General features: G+C 43.4%; 1 protein-coding gene across 3 annotated transcripts; it reads right to left on the bottom strand.

The window, feature by feature from the left end:
* Positions 1 to 126: 126 nt before the first annotated feature.
* LOC131108150 (stonin-1) lies at positions 127 to 16362 on the bottom strand. 3 transcript variants are annotated; one of them, XM_058058972.1, is made up of 11 exons: positions 16200 to 16362; positions 9694 to 11624; positions 9164 to 9366; positions 4222 to 4323; positions 4022 to 4142; positions 3904 to 3953; positions 3599 to 3692; positions 1914 to 2437; positions 979 to 1230; positions 594 to 683; positions 127 to 495 (listed from the first exon to the last, which is right to left on the bottom strand). In XM_058058972.1, the coding sequence occupies exons 2-11, from the start codon at positions 11558 to 11560 to the stop codon at positions 388 to 390; spliced, it is 3411 nt and encodes a 1136-aa protein (XP_057914955.1). In that variant the 5' UTR covers positions 11561 to 11624; positions 16200 to 16362; the 3' UTR covers positions 127 to 387. The 3 variants fall into 3 exon arrangements, with proteins under 3 accessions (XP_057914955.1, XP_057914954.1, XP_057914952.1); XM_058058969.1 differs by lacking the exons at positions 127 to 495; positions 594 to 683; positions 979 to 1230; ... (3 more) ...; positions 4022 to 4142; positions 4222 to 4323 and adding an exon at positions 7710 to 9082; XM_058058971.1 differs by lacking the exons at positions 127 to 495; positions 594 to 683; positions 979 to 1230; ... (4 more) ...; positions 4222 to 4323; positions 16200 to 16362 and adding an exon at positions 7708 to 9082 and having other exon boundaries at positions 9694 to 11618.
* Between the last annotated feature and the right edge of the window lie 224 nt (positions 16363 to 16586).

The raw sequence follows: 16586 nt of genomic DNA, 5'->3' as shown, positions 1-16586 counted from the left end.
CACTGAAGGCCCTCGTCTGTGTGGTTTTGAGTGGGTTTTTCCTCAGTGGGTAAAAATTTGGACGCCACTGGTTTCAACCATGATTACTAAAAAGTCAAAATTCCAAGGTTCATTGAATACAGCACACAGAGTAAACAAATGTATTTAAGGAAAACCTTTCCAATGAAAGAAGGGATAACATGGACAACATGGCAGGAGAACAAATCAAAGCAGGTTTTCCCATGTTTGTTCGTACAAAACAAATGTGCTAATTCAGTCAAACAAACACTTGCAACCAATCGCAAAGTCATCTTCTCTAGCGTTGCCATGACTACGAAACTAATGTACCTAATTAAGCAAAGTGTCCTCTTAACCGAAATGAACACTTCCTTTTCCCTCCAGCGTTCATCACCATTCGGCTTCGCCAACAGCTTTAGAGAACACGTAATCTCTGCCGCCGTAGCTCACCACTCCATCTTTCAAATGGAACTTCCAGCGGTTCTTGCTGCGCTGGATCTGCAAGTCACAAGACAAAGAAACAAACATGCGACGTCCTTAGCAACGTCCTTAACAGCTCAGACCTCAGGGTGGATGATTCATGTCAATCTTCTTACTTTGTCATATTGACAAACTATGACGTTCTCCGTGTCAAAGAGGTCTGGGATGTCCTGCTCAACCACGTCGTCGCCTGAATTCAGCGGATCCTATTGAGCAAAAAGTCACCAGAAATATTAATTTGCATTGGACATACGCTGAGGGGACGCATTAAGCGCACCTGAAATCTGACATCAAATATTACAGCCATAAAGTGCATGACTGGTGGGCAGCGTTTTCTGCAATCAGCGGTATGCACTCTGACAAGAATGAGGCAATGAAATGAAGGGCTCTTATTGTGAAGCTTCTTACCAAAAGTTTTAAGGCTTGCGTTTCATGTAGCGTGTCAAGACGACGGCGTACCTAATGAAGTGTCCAGTGCGCGAGTCCATAAAAGGCTCCTACCTCATCTTCAATGTGTTCTAGCTCATCATCTCCATCACTGTCACTGCTAGCGGAGCTGCTGTTCCCATCGCTGCTCCCACATCCTTCCTGCAGAGCCTTCACGGCTTCGGCGTTGATCATACCCAGGAAGTCATTCTCCTCCAGCGGAAGGACCACTTCCTCCTCCTCCTCCTCCTCCAGGTCAGAGTTGTCGGCCTGTCCGTCCAGCTGGATGATGTCGGAGAGTTCCCCGTAGTTGTAGTCCAGGTCCAGCTTGGAGGGAAAGGGAATGGGAGGATATTAGAAATGGATTATTTGGCATAGAAGGTCAACCTTCTTTGATGGCTCGTTAAGAGCTAGCATCAACGTCGTCAACAAAGGATGTGACATTCCAAACTCGGTTTGTTTTCCTCCTTTCTCTACTGAACGGGCTGGTCTACAAGATGGTTCCCTGAGTGCCCGTCCAACGCCTACGTAGGTTGCTTCTATAGAGGAACCAACACTCGGTCTCTTGGTCCTAGTGGGGAGAGGCGGGGCGTCATCAAGTGCTACAGCAGTGTGTGTAGTTTGCTACACAATTGAATACTTTGGGCTTGTTGTGTATTAAACACATTTTGTTCATCTTAGCTTATCTGAATTGGCATTTTATGAAGAAATATGGTCTAATGTCCGTGATGCAAGTTATTGGCCAGTAAAGTTTATTATCGGGATTAGGCCCGTGTGTGGTAGTGCTGGTACTAATATATAAATATATATATATATATATATGATGTGGTATACTGGTGTAGCATACTAATATAATGTGGTAGAATGTTTAGGGGCCATAAATATCCTTTGTTTATCCCTGATGCAACCATTGTGTGAGATTTCCGTGTTAAGTGAAGCTTAAATGTCCAAGAATATGAAAGAATGAATTAGAATTAGTTAGGCTAAGTGTTGGGGTGCTTTAGTATCACCCCAAGAATAGCTTCGGGATGCTCGTAGGATTTCTTCCCGGCCCTTGCGGCTTTTTCTCGCTCTTCCTCGATGACTTCCTTGAGGATGTCATCGATGTCTCTGTTCTTTAATTGGGGCGTCGCCGCCAAAGCCTCGTCGCCGCCGCTGTGGAAGTCAAACAGCTGACTGACGGAGGAGCCGTTCAGGCTCAGGTCCACAGGTTCTGGATTAGACTGGCGTTCTTCCTCTTCCAGTGGGGACGCCGGTTCTGGAGCTGGGTCTGTCTGAGTCAAGGGGAGCTCAGTGGGGTCCTGCTGGGGGACGCTGCCCTCTGGACGGGGGGATACGGTGGTATGTGCCGGTGGCAGGTTGACAGAGGAAGTTGGCGCGGGTGGAAGCGCCGCATCCTGAGGAGGGGCCACACTGGGGGGGGCGGCAGCAGCTTCTCTCCGATCCATGACGTGCTGTGGAGGTTTGGATAAGGTCTGCTGAGATGCTGGAGCTTGAGTGACGACAACAGGAACGTTGACCTTGTAAAGTTGGCCTTTGGGTGACAAAAGAAGAGAATCCAATGACTGGTTGGCAGCACCATAACCTGACATCATCATGGTGGGACCTTTGTACAATCGGGTTAAATAAAACCAAAATGCAATAAAATACTCACATGAGTGAATTGAATGCTTAAGCAAAGTCAACTAAATGCATCACACTTTTAAAGATCTACTTAATTATTAATTAAGTAAAAAGTTAAGTATAAAAGTAAGTTCACGCTGAGATGAGGCTAAATAAAACTAAAAAGGATAAAAATGCAAATATGACGCTACACTACAGGGTAGCAAACAATACAAGTCCAACTTAATGTATTGCACTTTTTAATATTACCATGTACGTGTCAAATAAGTTCATTATTGTACAATAAGGATAAATAAAACCACAACAGAATAAAAATAATAAAATCATTCATGAAAAGAAGTATACTCGTTTATCACGGTTGGTTGCTTCCAGATCTGAAAGTAGTAAATGAATTTCCGTGAAGTAGGATTGGTTATTTGAAAATGGAATATATTCATAGCTAGAGCAAAGAAAGCAGCTTTGGTGGCGCTTACTACACATCATGACATCGTGTCTTTGAATGCATCTTCTGAATGCCTTATATTCCAATCTTCATTTAACCTTTCATATGCTTCAATATGCTTAATTTAGGCAAACAAATTAAACTTTCTTAAATATTCATAATTTTTGACAATAGTGTATATTAACCAAAAAAAAACTGTATGATTTACAAATCTATATTTTTTAAACTATGATCGAGTGAGCGCTGCACTCAGTTCCAAGCAGCAAGGCATTACTGTAACGGACCTAAAATGATCATGCAAGCGTTAAAAAAACAAAAACCAGTGAGATTATTTTGTGCGTCTGGGAGTCGAGTCTTTTCACGTTGACACCAAACTATTATTTTTATGCGTGTAGCTTTAGCCACTTCGTTAGCTTCCATGATAGAGGCGGCCATGTTACAGCTTTCCTACACTACAATAACTTCTTGGCTTCGTTCTGTGGTTTTCTCCTTTGGCATCACAGGAAGCCTCCACTTCCCTTCACAGGAACGCGACATCCAAATTGTTTTTGCTGTTCGACTTCCAACACATGGAAAATGATACATGGAAAATGATACATGGAAAAAGTCAGGTGAATATTCCTTTCCTACCCGTGGCCGTCTGGAGGGTGACGCCTGCAGGTATCTGCACAGGGTAAGAGAGGCCAGCAGGAAGCGAGAAGGTGGCAACCGCCTCAGAGTTGTTCTGTAATCCAACATTTAGTACACGTTGTTAAATAGGAAGCACGGGAAGAGTTCAAGGCTATGACTTTCCACCACCGAAAGAAAAAACATATCCCAATGGTATGTCAATCAGGAGATGGAAGTTGATAATTATAAGTAAATATAAAAACTAGAGTAAAGAGTATTTAAGTGAAAATGATGAAGTAAAAAGTGCAAGTTGTGAGATGCAACACCTTGACAGGGAAGCTGTGCATGTTGTGACTTGCAGGGATGACGACTGAAGCTGCAGGTGAAAAGAAAACGATGATTTTCCTAATTAACGATGAGATTTAACAGCCGACTTAAGTCTACCTCGGAGTTCTGCATCAGCTCGACTGTAGTTGGCCGGAAGTTGCAGCACAAAATTGGGAGAATGAATGGTTTTCCTGAAGTCGTCCATGGCCTTCGATTGCATCATCTTTGTTTCCCAAAGCTGCAGGGCGGAAGACGCAGCCAATTGATTTATTGATTTCCATCCTGACGATTTAACATCACAGAACATCGACGCTCACGTGTCGTAAATCGTCCAGGACGCGGTCTTCAAGGCCCTCGTCCGAGAACAGCTCCCTCATACTCTCGATCACGTCATCGATTATGGACAAATAGAGCTTGGCCTGCAATCGTTTACCATCCAAAAATAGAATTATTCCTCTTATTCCAGCCAACGTACGTATAAACACACTTTATTCATAGTACTGATCTTCTGGAGTACTAAATATACTCAATAGAAAACACCATCATATGTTAATCATATTTTGGCAGTTTGAGGACTCCGCTTCATTCATCACTTATTTTCATAAAATTGCCATCATACTTTTATTTTTGATGTTTTTAAATTCAAAAAGATCCTCATGAGAACCAAAGGCTGCACAGTAAAAAAAACTTTGCATAAAGAAAAATCCTGATTGGGCAGCTTTTTGACTTAAAACTCAAATATTCAAAGGGAAACTCCCACTGGGTTGAATTTCTTAATATAATATATCCATCCATTTTCTATGCCACTTATCTTCACTAGTGTCGGGGGTCGAGAGGCGGGGTACACCCTGGACTGGTGGCCTGTCAATCGCATATGCAGACAAATAAAGTAAAAATATTCAAATAAAATGATTATTTTAAGTCATAATAACGTGAGAAACAAACCAAAGAATAATGTTGCAATTTTTTGACAAATCAAGCCAAAATATGTTGGAATGTTTCTATGAGAAAAGTATTTACGAGACAAAAGGTGAAATATTTGGAAACAAAGAGCATCAAACTGTTGAGTAAGGACACCAAAGTTGATACCAAAAATACACGTTTTCACCCATATATATATATATATAGATATATATATATATATACATATGCCTCTATACCGACATGCAAGTGATTCGGGCAGTTCTTTAAACATGCAGTATAAAGTTGTAGGCTTGGTTTACTAAATGTAAAATAACCAAGCGGCCCCTGCATCTTTTAGCTGAAAGCAACATTGCATTGCAAACGTTTGATGATGGTTCTTACCACCGGACCCATGTTGGTCAGCATGATGCAAGGCAACCTGATGGACTTCCATCAGCACTGATCAGCTGCAGTCCCAACTGCTGCTCTCACAGGTGACTGTAATCAGGAGCATAGACATTTGATTGGCGTCCATGATGACATCACCTCCTCTCTTATTTCATTTCCTTTTCATCACAAACACAGGAAGTAATTGGATGGAACATGACTTTTTTTTGTTCGATGTTTATGTTAAATCCAAGAAAGAACTTGTGAGTAAGGGTCTATGCCAGCCAGGACTTTGGGGATTTAGTGGTACACACTAAGGGCGATTAATCTACAATTAACCCAACATGCATGGGGGACTAAGATGATGCAAGTGTGGTAGACTCAGTGGTGGGCAGTCATTGCCGACTTATAGTAGGTATGAATGTGAGTGTGAATGGTTGTTTGTCTATATGTGCCCTGGGATTGGCTGGCCACCAGTCCAGGGTGTACCCCGCCTCTCGCCCCGAGACAGCTGGGATAGGCTCCAGCACCCCCGCTACCCTACCCTTCAGGTTCAGATTCTTTTACTGCTATATTTTTGTATAATAAAATGATTGTACTGCAGTATCCCCCCTTTATCGTACCATAAGATACATATTTTTGTACTATAATAAAATGATTGTACTGCAGTATCCCTCCTTTATCGTACCATAAGATACATATTTTTGTATAATAAAATGATTGTACTGCAGTATCCCTCCTTTATCGTACCATAAGATACATATTTTTGTATAATAAAATATTATTATAGTATCCCCCCTTTATCGTACCATAAGATACATATTTTTGTATAATAAAATATTATTATAGTATCCCCCCTTTATCGTACCATAAGATACATATTTTTGTATAATAAAATATTATTATAGTATCCCCCCTTTATCGTACCATAAGATACATATTTTTGTATAATAAAATATTATTATAGTATCCCCCCTTTATCGTACCATAAGATACATATTTTTGTATAATAAAATATTATTATAGTATCCCCCCTTTATCGTACCATAAGATACATATTTTTGTATAATAAAATATTATTATAGTATCCCCCCTTTATCGTACCATAAGATACATATTTTTGTAGAGTAAAATGATTGTACTGCAGTATCCCCCCTTTATCGTACCATAAGATACATATTTTTGTACTATAATAAAATGATTGTACTGCAGTATCCCCCCTTTATTGTACCATAAGATACAAGTTTAGATGTAGTGTCACCTTTAAAGTGTGGCACAAAGTGAACGTTGCGCTAGGGTGGCTAGGTGGTATTTACGAGCTTAAAAGCATCCATGGAGCCAGGCCAGGATGCATTGCCATGGTGACCCAGGCCAAAAGGAGGCATCAAAGGATGAATTGCCATGGTGGCCCAGGCCAAAAGGAGGCATCAAAGACCTCCTTTCCTTGAGGACACGATGAGGATGATTGGAGGATGAAAGTGAGCAGACATCTTTGGATGAAACCACGCAAGTTGGAATGTGGGCCTTTTGGAACGCTGCCTGGCATAGTAGTACTTTGTCTTTCAATCTAATATACGAAAATAAAGATGGTCTATCTGAAATTGACAGATATGTTTTTCCTGCTTTAGGAATTATGGTATTCATCCTCAATTTTCTATACATTGCCTTTTACGATATGGACTGGGTCTCCTAGATATGAAACGCACCACCTGCCACTGGTCATAGTAGTAGTGTAGTAGTATAGTAGTGTAGTAGTATAGTAGTGTAGTAGTATAGTAGTGTAGTAGTGTCAGTCACAGCAACAACGTGCTAAGAAAAATCCTTCCTCTTTAAGATTTAGTTTCCCTTATGAAGGCCAACAAGGACATGATCTTCTCTTCGAGGCCTTCTCCACTCTATTCTCTCCACTCTCTTCTCTCCACTCTCTTCTCTCCACTCTCTTCTCTCCACTCTCTTCTCTCCACTCTCTTCTCTCCACTCTATTCTCTCCACTCTATTCTCTCCACTCTATTCTCTCCACTCTCTTCTCTCCACTCTCTTCTCTCCACTCTCTTCTCTCCACTCTATTCTCTCCACTCTATTCTCTCCACTCTCTTCTCTCCACTCTCTTCTCTCCACTCTCTTCTCTCCACTCTTCTCTCCACTCTCTTCTCTCCACTCTCTTCTCTCCACTCTCTTCTCTCCACTCTCTTCTCTCCACTCTCTTCTCTCCACTCTCTTCTCTCCACTCTCTTCTCTCCACTCTCTTCTCTCCACTCTCTTCTCTCCACTCGGCTATTGGAGGCGCCGTAATGCCGCCTGACTCCAACCACAAAACCAGCCAGCACATTTGCTGTCAGGAAGCTCTGTGACCTTAAGATATGATTATCATGTCTAGTGTGTCTGTGTGAGTGTGTGAGTGTGTGAGTGTGCGAGTACACAGCGTACACACTTGTATGACTTGCAGGGCACACATGAAGTTATTTGTAACCCTCAAGGAAAGACTGGGTACAGCATGACAATCTAAGGGGAAACTAAATGAACTCGTGTGTGATTGTATGACCCGTGTGGGACGCAAGACGACACGTGAATGAAACTTTGTGCCAGTAAAAAGTCATACTTTTATTTCTTTTGACTTTGGTAGGATCAGTACTGATCATCAATACAGTATCAGTATCGGGTACCACATCATTTTGACCTGGAGGTGTTTTACTTCACTCTGGCCGTCTCGGCACTATTTCATCTCAAGAGGCAGAACAGGCAAATAAGACTTCATAAAGCTTAAAGAAACGACACATTTCTCCAGAATAGAACCTTGAAGGTGGACGCTATGGGAGGGTAGTTGGACGTACAGGAAGCAGCAAAAGGGATGAGATGATTTGAATGCAGACAGAATAGTTCATTAGTGATGCTTATTTAAGACCACCAGTGATTTAGCCATAGCAGCAGTTGTATAAAGACATAATATGGACATAATATGGACATAATATGGACATAACATGGCCATAATATGGCCATAATATGGTCATATTATGGACATAATATGGCCATATTATGGCCATAATATGGACATAATATGGCCATAATATGGCCATAATATGATGCATGACAGTTCTAATCTTATTGCCAGTTGTCCATGTAAACACACCAGGACCAATGCACACGTCCATTAGCCTGTTAGCTGTCATTGAAAGGGTTCCAACATGAGTTCAATCAATACAGTCCAGATAAAAAAATAAACAATAGCCCAGATTTTAAAAAATAATAATTTCCAAAACAGCCATTTTGTTATTGTATTCATATCACTCGTCCACCAGGAGTTTGTGTGTCTTTTGGATTCTTTGTCTTTCCATATTTAGTGCAAATGAATTGATTTACATTGTGGAATGAACGACATGCTGAGAGCAGAAGTCAAATCTTTATACAGCATTATGAACATTATGAACATTATGAACATTATGAATATGAAGCAAGAATTCATTCAAGTGTGCAACAGAGGCCATAATTGCAAACCCAATGAATATTTGCTCAGTTATTCAGCCTGCAAATGAACCTGGGGGGGCAGTGCAGATAACTCTAATAATAATAAAAAATAATATGTCATATGCAAGCCTACATACATTTTTAACGAGGAATGCAAGTATTAGACGTAAAGTGCAAGTGTTAGGTTGTTTATGGGATGCATTCAGTCTGATGACCTCATCAAGAGCAACACTAGCAAGCTTTGTAAAAATAGAGGGTACGGCATCAAATATTATGCAGACAGTCCCTCGTCCCTGTGTTTCATTTAGTTCTTGAAAAATAATAATAATAATAATAATAATAATAATGAATGTTTCTTTGTCATTGTGCCATACAGCCAGATTGCTTCTGGGACTCCATTTCAATCCATTTCTTCTCCACTTCCACCTGGAAGCCAAGAACAGCCTTCTTAGACTTCAGTCAGGTCATGATGGCATCAGGCGGTTTAGTGCCGACAACCCGTCTTACCTGACAACGGTAACGAGTCCAGCTGCTCACGTGTTTCTGCGGCTGGATGTCGTTGGCGGTGCCCAGCGACTTGACTCTGGTCTGCGACACGACGGCGCCCATGATCTCACATTCCATGGTGACGAAGGGATACCAGTCGCTTGGGACTTCCTGATCGGATCCCAGTTCGAGTCTGCAGGAGAACGAATGAGGATGGTCCACTGCTGCAAATGAGCCAACAAAGTGCGTGAGTGCGATGCTGCTTGCCAACAAGTATGGCCGCCGTACATGAGCAAACTGTACTGGTAGATATCAAAGACAGATATTAATAATAACAATAATAATAATAATAATAATAATAATATTGATATATTTGACAATGATATTAACCCCCAATGACACTCACATGTTCCTGTGTTGATATGCTTTGTGGTGATTTAACACGTTTAAAAGTTCATTGTGTACATGATAATCATTTCAGTGACTGGGCCGTGTGTGTGTGTGTGTGTGTGTGTGTGTGTGTGTGCGTGTTTAGTATGTGACGGCGTTACCGGTGTTCTTTGCGGGAAGTCTGTCAATCCTCCAGACGACAGCGGAGTAGACGTTCTCGTACTTGACGCTGCCGACGGTCACCTGCATGGCGGGTTGTGAGTCTGCGGTGCTGAAGGATCCCAGGCAGGCGTTTCGGTTCATTCGGGCCTTCAGCGACCTCTGGCGCAGTAAGGCCACGGTTTGTGTGACTTTGACCCACTGGCCCGGCACCGGTACCCGCACCACCACGTTCTCACACAGTGGATATGTGTCACACCCCCCCACGGAGGACAGGAAGGTTCCTGACATGTTGAGAAAGGCCTGCAGCTCCACATAGGCCCCTTGAACGGTAACCACTGCCTTAATGGTGAAAGGGAGCTCGGTGCAAGACAGAAACGTGGTTTTGTAGCGCATCAACTCCACCCTACATGCTTCTGGGGGGGAGAACTTTACCAGCCGTGTCTTCTGAAACTCACTTTCATTCACGCACTTGTGAAGGTGCCAGTCTGTGATCTCCATCCAGAGCTGGCTGGCCTCGTCGGACCCGTAGCTTGCGTTGGAGCGCAGCATGCCGAGGTCATTCAGGGCGAGAAAACAATCGGCCAGCCCGTTCAGAAACGCCAGACAGTGAATTTGGGTGAAGGCGGTCCTCTCCAGGACTCCTCCAAACCTATCCAGCCGAACCCAAATGTTGTCGGTGATCTGCAGGGACAGCTCTTGTTCTTCGTAATGCCGCCTGGACCGGTGGACCACGGACAGCTGGAAGATCTCCTCCTCCATGGAGACCACCAGGTCCTCCATGTCTTCGTGGACGGTGGAGCCAAACTTCAGCAGCTGCTCCACTTCAGCTTCGTGATTCACCTCCAGCTTGGGATGGTAGCGTTTCTTTTCCGTGTATGAAAAATGTTCGACCTTCACCGTGAGGACTTTGCGGGGCTCGCCGTAGCTTTCCAGCTTGAGGTCCGAGAGCCGACATTCAGGCAGGAGCTGGAACTCTTTGAAGGGCTTCTCTAGTCCTTTCTCGTAGTACATTTGCAGGACCCCTCCTGGCAACAAGCGGAGGTAGATGGGACCCCACTGTCTTGACGACATGCGGTTCTTTTTCTCTGGAATCCTGAGCAGAACCGGCCAGCCGTCTCTCCTGCGGCTACGAAACAAACCATGAGGAGCAAACTGAGGTTGACCATCGCTCATTACCTCACATTTGGAGCTGAGACGCCTCTCCGCTCTCTCGTGTCTTTCGGTGTCGGTGTCGTGATCATTTTGGGTTCGCAGGCCTTCCAGTTTGTTGCAGACAAAAGACAAAGTGTTCTGGAGGTGATCACGTGGAGGCTCGCTGCCATCTTTGGTCCGTATGAAGAAACGTGGAAGACTCGTGTCTGACTCCGAGTCTGAAGAGGAGCTGCCATCCACAACATCTACGCTGTGTCCAGGGCTGCCCCAGAAAGGGTTCAAGTGTCCAGGGTTCCCCTGGAAAGTAGGGAAGGGGTTTGGTCCATCTGAGCTGAGATTCAGGGCTTCCGGTCCAGGAGAGGAAACAAAAGTTGGAGACAAGCTGGAGAAGCTCTGGAAGGAGTTGTTCTCCTCCCTGATGTTGGAGCCAAATGGAGATGTGCTGCTCGGAACGCCACCCACAGGAGTGCAAAGGGGGGTGTTACACGGAACATACCAATCTCCACCCACACTTGACTGGCTTTGAGGAGATTCCAGGGAGCTGATGAAGCTCCAGGAAGTGTCTCTGATAGGAGGAAGCACTAATTTGAGGCCGTTGGGGCGTGGCAGCGCCGCTTTGATGCACCCGGGCGACTGGAGGGGCTTCTGTGGGGACGAGAGGGGGGTGTTGTCATCTTCAAACGTGACCCAGTTGGAGTGATTGGTGGAGCACATGGCTGATGGCGCCTCAAAACCACGGCTGCTGCTTTGTTGGGTCCACGCGCAGAAGGCTTCTCACCTGCAAGACAACAAAGGGAGAAGAACTGGAACTCAGCGATCCATTTAGTCATCCATCAAATACTAATAACTGGAACTCAGCGATCCATTTAGTCATTGATCAAATACTAATAACTGGAATTGCAACCGAGCAATCCATTTAGTTTATATACATATATATATATATATATATATATATATATATATATATATATATATATATATATATATATATATATATATATATATATATATATATATATATATATATATTGTACAGCACATTGCTACACAAAGAACACCGGGTACACCTGCCCAATGTATGATGATCCAATCAAAAGTATCAATCACACTTTTGGTTCATTTCAAGACAAAAAAGGTCAGCATTTGCATGTTTGTGGGCAAAGTAGCATCTCTTTTTACCCAAGATGAGACTGGGCTTACTATGGTATTACTATTGTACTGTGATACCTGCCAATGAGGGGATGAGTGGGGCCTACTGGCACGTTGCCATGATGTACCATCTGATGGCATCACCAGGCTGGTCAACTGTAACCAAGGTGACATGCAAACATCTCATTGATATTCTGGCATTTAAGCACTTTTTAAAACTAAATTTAACTTCTTGTATCAATGCTTTAGCACTAACAATACAATATACACTACTATACCTATACTACTATACCTCTACTACTATACCACTGCTACTATACCTGTGGTACTATATCTCTGGTACTATATCTCTAGTACTGTACCTCTGGTACTGTACCTCCACTACTATACATCTGCTACTATACCTCTGGTAGTATCCCTCTTCTACTGTACCTCTACTACTACGTATACCTCTACTACTATACCTCCGCTACTATACCTCCGCTACTGTACCTCTACTACTATACTTATACTACTATACCTCTACTACTATACTTCTGGTCCACAATAAGCAGCCCATTAAGCTTGTCAAACATCTCCTAAATACTACTGGGGAGTACTGATGGAGGTTCTCCACAGCTTGGTTCAGATCGTCAACAATTGCTGAGGCGTTTGGTCGGCCATTGTAAAGAAAACAGTGCAAATGGTGTGCACCCACAGAGAGCACACACACACAGTAACAGTGCAAATGGTGCAAATGGTGCAAATGGTGCAAATGGTGCAAATGGTGCAAATGGTGCAAATGGTGCAAATGGTGCAAATCTGAATGACCCCTTTCATAACTACAAAGAATGAAGAAATGTCTAAAAATAAAATGTTGCATTGATATTTGATGATATTTGTAGAACTATTATGGACCATCAAATGTTGATATGGTGACAGGCCTACAATCATCCAATACAATCCAACTTTATTTGTAACACTTTAAATATCTGTTTGTGTGACATAGCCTGAGCTCGTTAGGGTGCTGTGTTTCTTCTAATTAAAGAGAGAAGGGGAATTTGATTCGATGTGAATGGATGTGTAAACAGTCATAGGAGGACGCGTCCAAGGTAAAATACACAAAGGGGTGTTCCACAGGGCACAGAATAGCCAGGTTGGATTTCTTTTTATCGTCCTCACCCTAAAAGCAGAAAGGAGGCCACAATCAGAGCCTCCATTTTAACGGAGAGTTTATTCGGCTATAAACAAACCAGGAAGTCAAAGTTCACATTCAGACACTAACTGGTCTAATGGGAGGATGTTGTCAAACGTTCATATGGGCTCCTACCATGTTATGGAACGCTTGGGTGGTGTTTGATACGAAGGAACCTGGACTAACATGAGCGTCCACATGGGGGGGGTTAGCTGAACAGTCCCTGGTCATGTTTTTCCAGGGATAACTTCTGCTAAATGAGAAGCTGCTAAATGTGTGGAGGACAAAGGAATACATTCCACACATTCCTTTGGGACAACCAGCTCTGCACACAGGAAATAACATTATGCTTTTATTTATCTGACACGCAACAAATATTGGCTTTAAGGGAGTTTGATCAACTGGAAAAAGCCTCCATTGTGATGCACACAAACAAATATAGTATATATTTAGATTGAAGTCAATCCATCCATTATCTGTAGCACGTACCCTCAGCATGTAAAATATGGTGCCCGACGTTGGAGAACACATAATAGAGTTTAGGGTCAGGACGAGTCAAAGTGGGTCGTAGCATGGCACCAATGTGTTTTTAAACGAGGCCAGCTTGTTTTGTGACATGCCAGTCATCAGAGCGGCTTTGTATCCCAAGAGCGGGAACGTCACGTGCTGACGGATGAGCAATTCCATCATGCTAAATCATGTGGCCAGTTCAAGCTAGTCGCTCAAAATAACCTCGAGCTCAATTCAAGCGTGTGAAGGGAACAATAATTGCACGCCAAAACAAAGAAAAGGTTAGGACAGAACAACCAATGAGACTTGGCCATTGCATTTGATGGATGTCCATGTGACCACGGTGCCTGGAATCAAGCGCACGGCTCAGAATGTGATGACCCATTTCCAGAGGCAAAGCGTCCACTCATCAAAGAGAGAGCAGAAGAGAAACTGCTGCTCAGCACCCGTTGAAAGCACCACCAGCATCACTAGTTAGTCTACTTAGTCTACTTAGTCTACTTAGTCTACTTAGTCTACTTAGCCTAGTTAGTCTAGTTAGCCTAGTTAGTCTAGTTAGCCTAGTTAGCCTAGTTAGCAGTCACCATCACAACCCAGTGATGGTACAACCCAACGAGAACAAATGGCAATCACTGGGATTCTACTGGTCTGCACAATTGACTTGAGGAAATTGGAATGTGTTGTAGTTACATGCGTTGTTTCGCTTTCCTAACAAGAAATGTAAATTATGATAGAAGATGGATGGAATATTGATATCCCCTCCTGATGAAAACTGAAACATTTTGCGCTGTTGGATCTTCAGGAGGCTGTGAGTAAAGCTTCACAGAGGACATCCACTACTGTCTGGAACTGATTTTTGTAAACTTCCCTTGGCATCCACCCCCAAATGTTCTCAGTTGGATTTGGATGGGGGGAACATACAGGATGGGCCAAAGGAGGGACACACTTCTCCTGAAAGAAGTCCTTTGTCAGGCAGGCGTTGTGAACTTCAGTGTTGTCCTACTGAACAACCCAGTCATGACCTTCATCATGAGGGATGGCCTCTGCAACATGGCGAGCTTCCGTTTGACACCCCTGCACAACCTGAAGCGCCATTGTTCCACTGAAGGAAAAAGTACCCCAGATCATGATGGCGTCCTCTCCACTGTGCCGTGTGGAAAACATCTCCAGTGGGATCTCCTTGTCATGCCAGTGACAATGGAAGGCATCACGGCTGTCAACGTTTTTTTTCCTCATCAGAGAATAAACTTCCTCCTTTTTATGTCAGGTGTTTGATGCCGTTGTGCAAATTCCAAACAAAGTGGGCAATATTGTGGCATTGAAGGAGACCTTTGAAGAGGATTGTTCTTCTCGCAGAAGCTCTCTGATGGTTGTTGGTCTGCACTCAGCACCAGCCACAACCTTCATCCCGTGGCTAGATGGTCCAGCTCAGGGACGGTGTCATTTTTGGGGTCTATCAACTGTTTTGTTCCACAACCCTCAGGATCTCCTAAGAAGGTTAGAATGTTTTACTGCGTCCAACCTCAGCACCAAGGCCTTGGTTATGCAGGTTGACAATCTGACCGCATGCAAACACAGAAAGCTTTTTTGCCTTTGCCATCAAGAGATGATGACAGGATGAATACTTGACAGAAAATGAAAGCCAAGATTCTGGCTTTGAAAGGTTTGATCAGCTGATCAACGTTCGATTTCACTCATGAACACAATAAATTGCTTACTCGGTGAATTTTTTGTCTCGCTTTCATTTCTTCTTTTTGCATTTTGAAGCTCGACTTAGAACCTCCTAAAGATCCTACAGTGCAAACTACTGTCTAATTCCTAACAAATTGCCAAGTCGCCCCAAACTAAGCTCTTCCAATCCTGCCAGAGGAGGGGAAGCATCTTCTACTAACTACTGGCTGATCTTCAACTAACCGTCCTCCAACATTGGCCAGCAAACCTGGAGGTAGGAGTCAAGGAAGGACATCACTGTAGGAATGTCCCAAGTTGTGGAAGACCAAAATGGATGCTGAATTACTGGATTATGCAGGTGGATATTGTTGTTATTATTATTATTATTATTATTATTATTATTATTATTATTATTATTATTATTATTAAGTGTGCTTCAGGCAGCAGGCATAAGGTTGATGGGATTTGTCTGCAGTATTGGTAGGAATAGGAATAGGAATAGGAATAGGTTACAGTAAATGTCACTACAATAATAAAAGCCCACCTGGTGTATTCAACAGCAGTGGAGCTCCAGCAGGATGACCCACGACACCCTGGACACGGAGGCCGCTTACGCCATTGTTTTGACGGTGTGGGAGTGGGGGGGGGGGGCCCGGCGTCAACTTTTCAGCGTGTTACTTTAAAGTCTTTCCACTTTCCACACTTTAACCACAACTGGGACTCAAACCACAGCACCGCGAACATTTGCCAAACTTCGACACCAAAAAATACTTTTTACGGCTTTGCAAAGTCACGCCGACTATCGAAACTCGACCGACACGGACGCAGATTGAAAGACGACATACTTACCAACTCACAAAGACTGTTTGCTGTTTGAGAACATCGCCTCAACCCCGACGGACGCTGACGTCGAGCGGTTGTGTTCAAAATGGCAGAGAGTGAATCCCGGGAATGCGAACTCTGTCCTCCGACAGGACGCTGCAAGAAGGAACACGGCCGCGGTGCGTTCGTGGCGATGGGAAATACTGCTACCGGAAGATACACACCGACCAAACATAACGGCGGAAAGGGGAATATGAATTTAAACACTATCAGGTTCTTTAGGGTTTTACACCCAGGGGTGTATTCATGAAATAACAAAAAATATACACAAACTATTCTATTTTATGGAAACAGTCGAGAGAGGACAATTGACCTGCAGAAAGCAAGGTCCTTAAATGCACCGTTGGATGAACG

The sequence above is a fragment of the Doryrhamphus excisus genome, chromosome 20 (assembly GCF_030265055.1).
Source record: "Doryrhamphus excisus isolate RoL2022-K1 chromosome 20, RoL_Dexc_1.0, whole genome shotgun sequence".
Lineage (NCBI taxonomy): Eukaryota > Metazoa > Chordata > Actinopteri > Syngnathiformes > Syngnathidae > Doryrhamphus > Doryrhamphus excisus.
This window is presented reverse-complemented; position numbering and strand designations above follow the sequence as displayed.

Excerpts from the sequence above, each read along its gene's own strand:
- LOC131108150 (XM_058058972.1), bottom strand. The coding sequence starts at position 11,560 with ATGTGCTCCACCAATCACTCCAACTGGGTCACGTTTGAAGATGACAAC. Across the intron at positions 4,324-9,163 it reads GGACTCGTTACCGTTGTCAG|GCCAAGCTCTATTTGTCCAT; the intron begins GTAAGACGGGTT and ends AAACGATTGCAG. Across the intron at positions 4,143-4,221 it reads TCCTGGACGATTTACGACAC|CTTTGGGAAACAAAGATGAT; the intron begins GTGAGCGTCGAT and ends TCCGCCCTGCAG.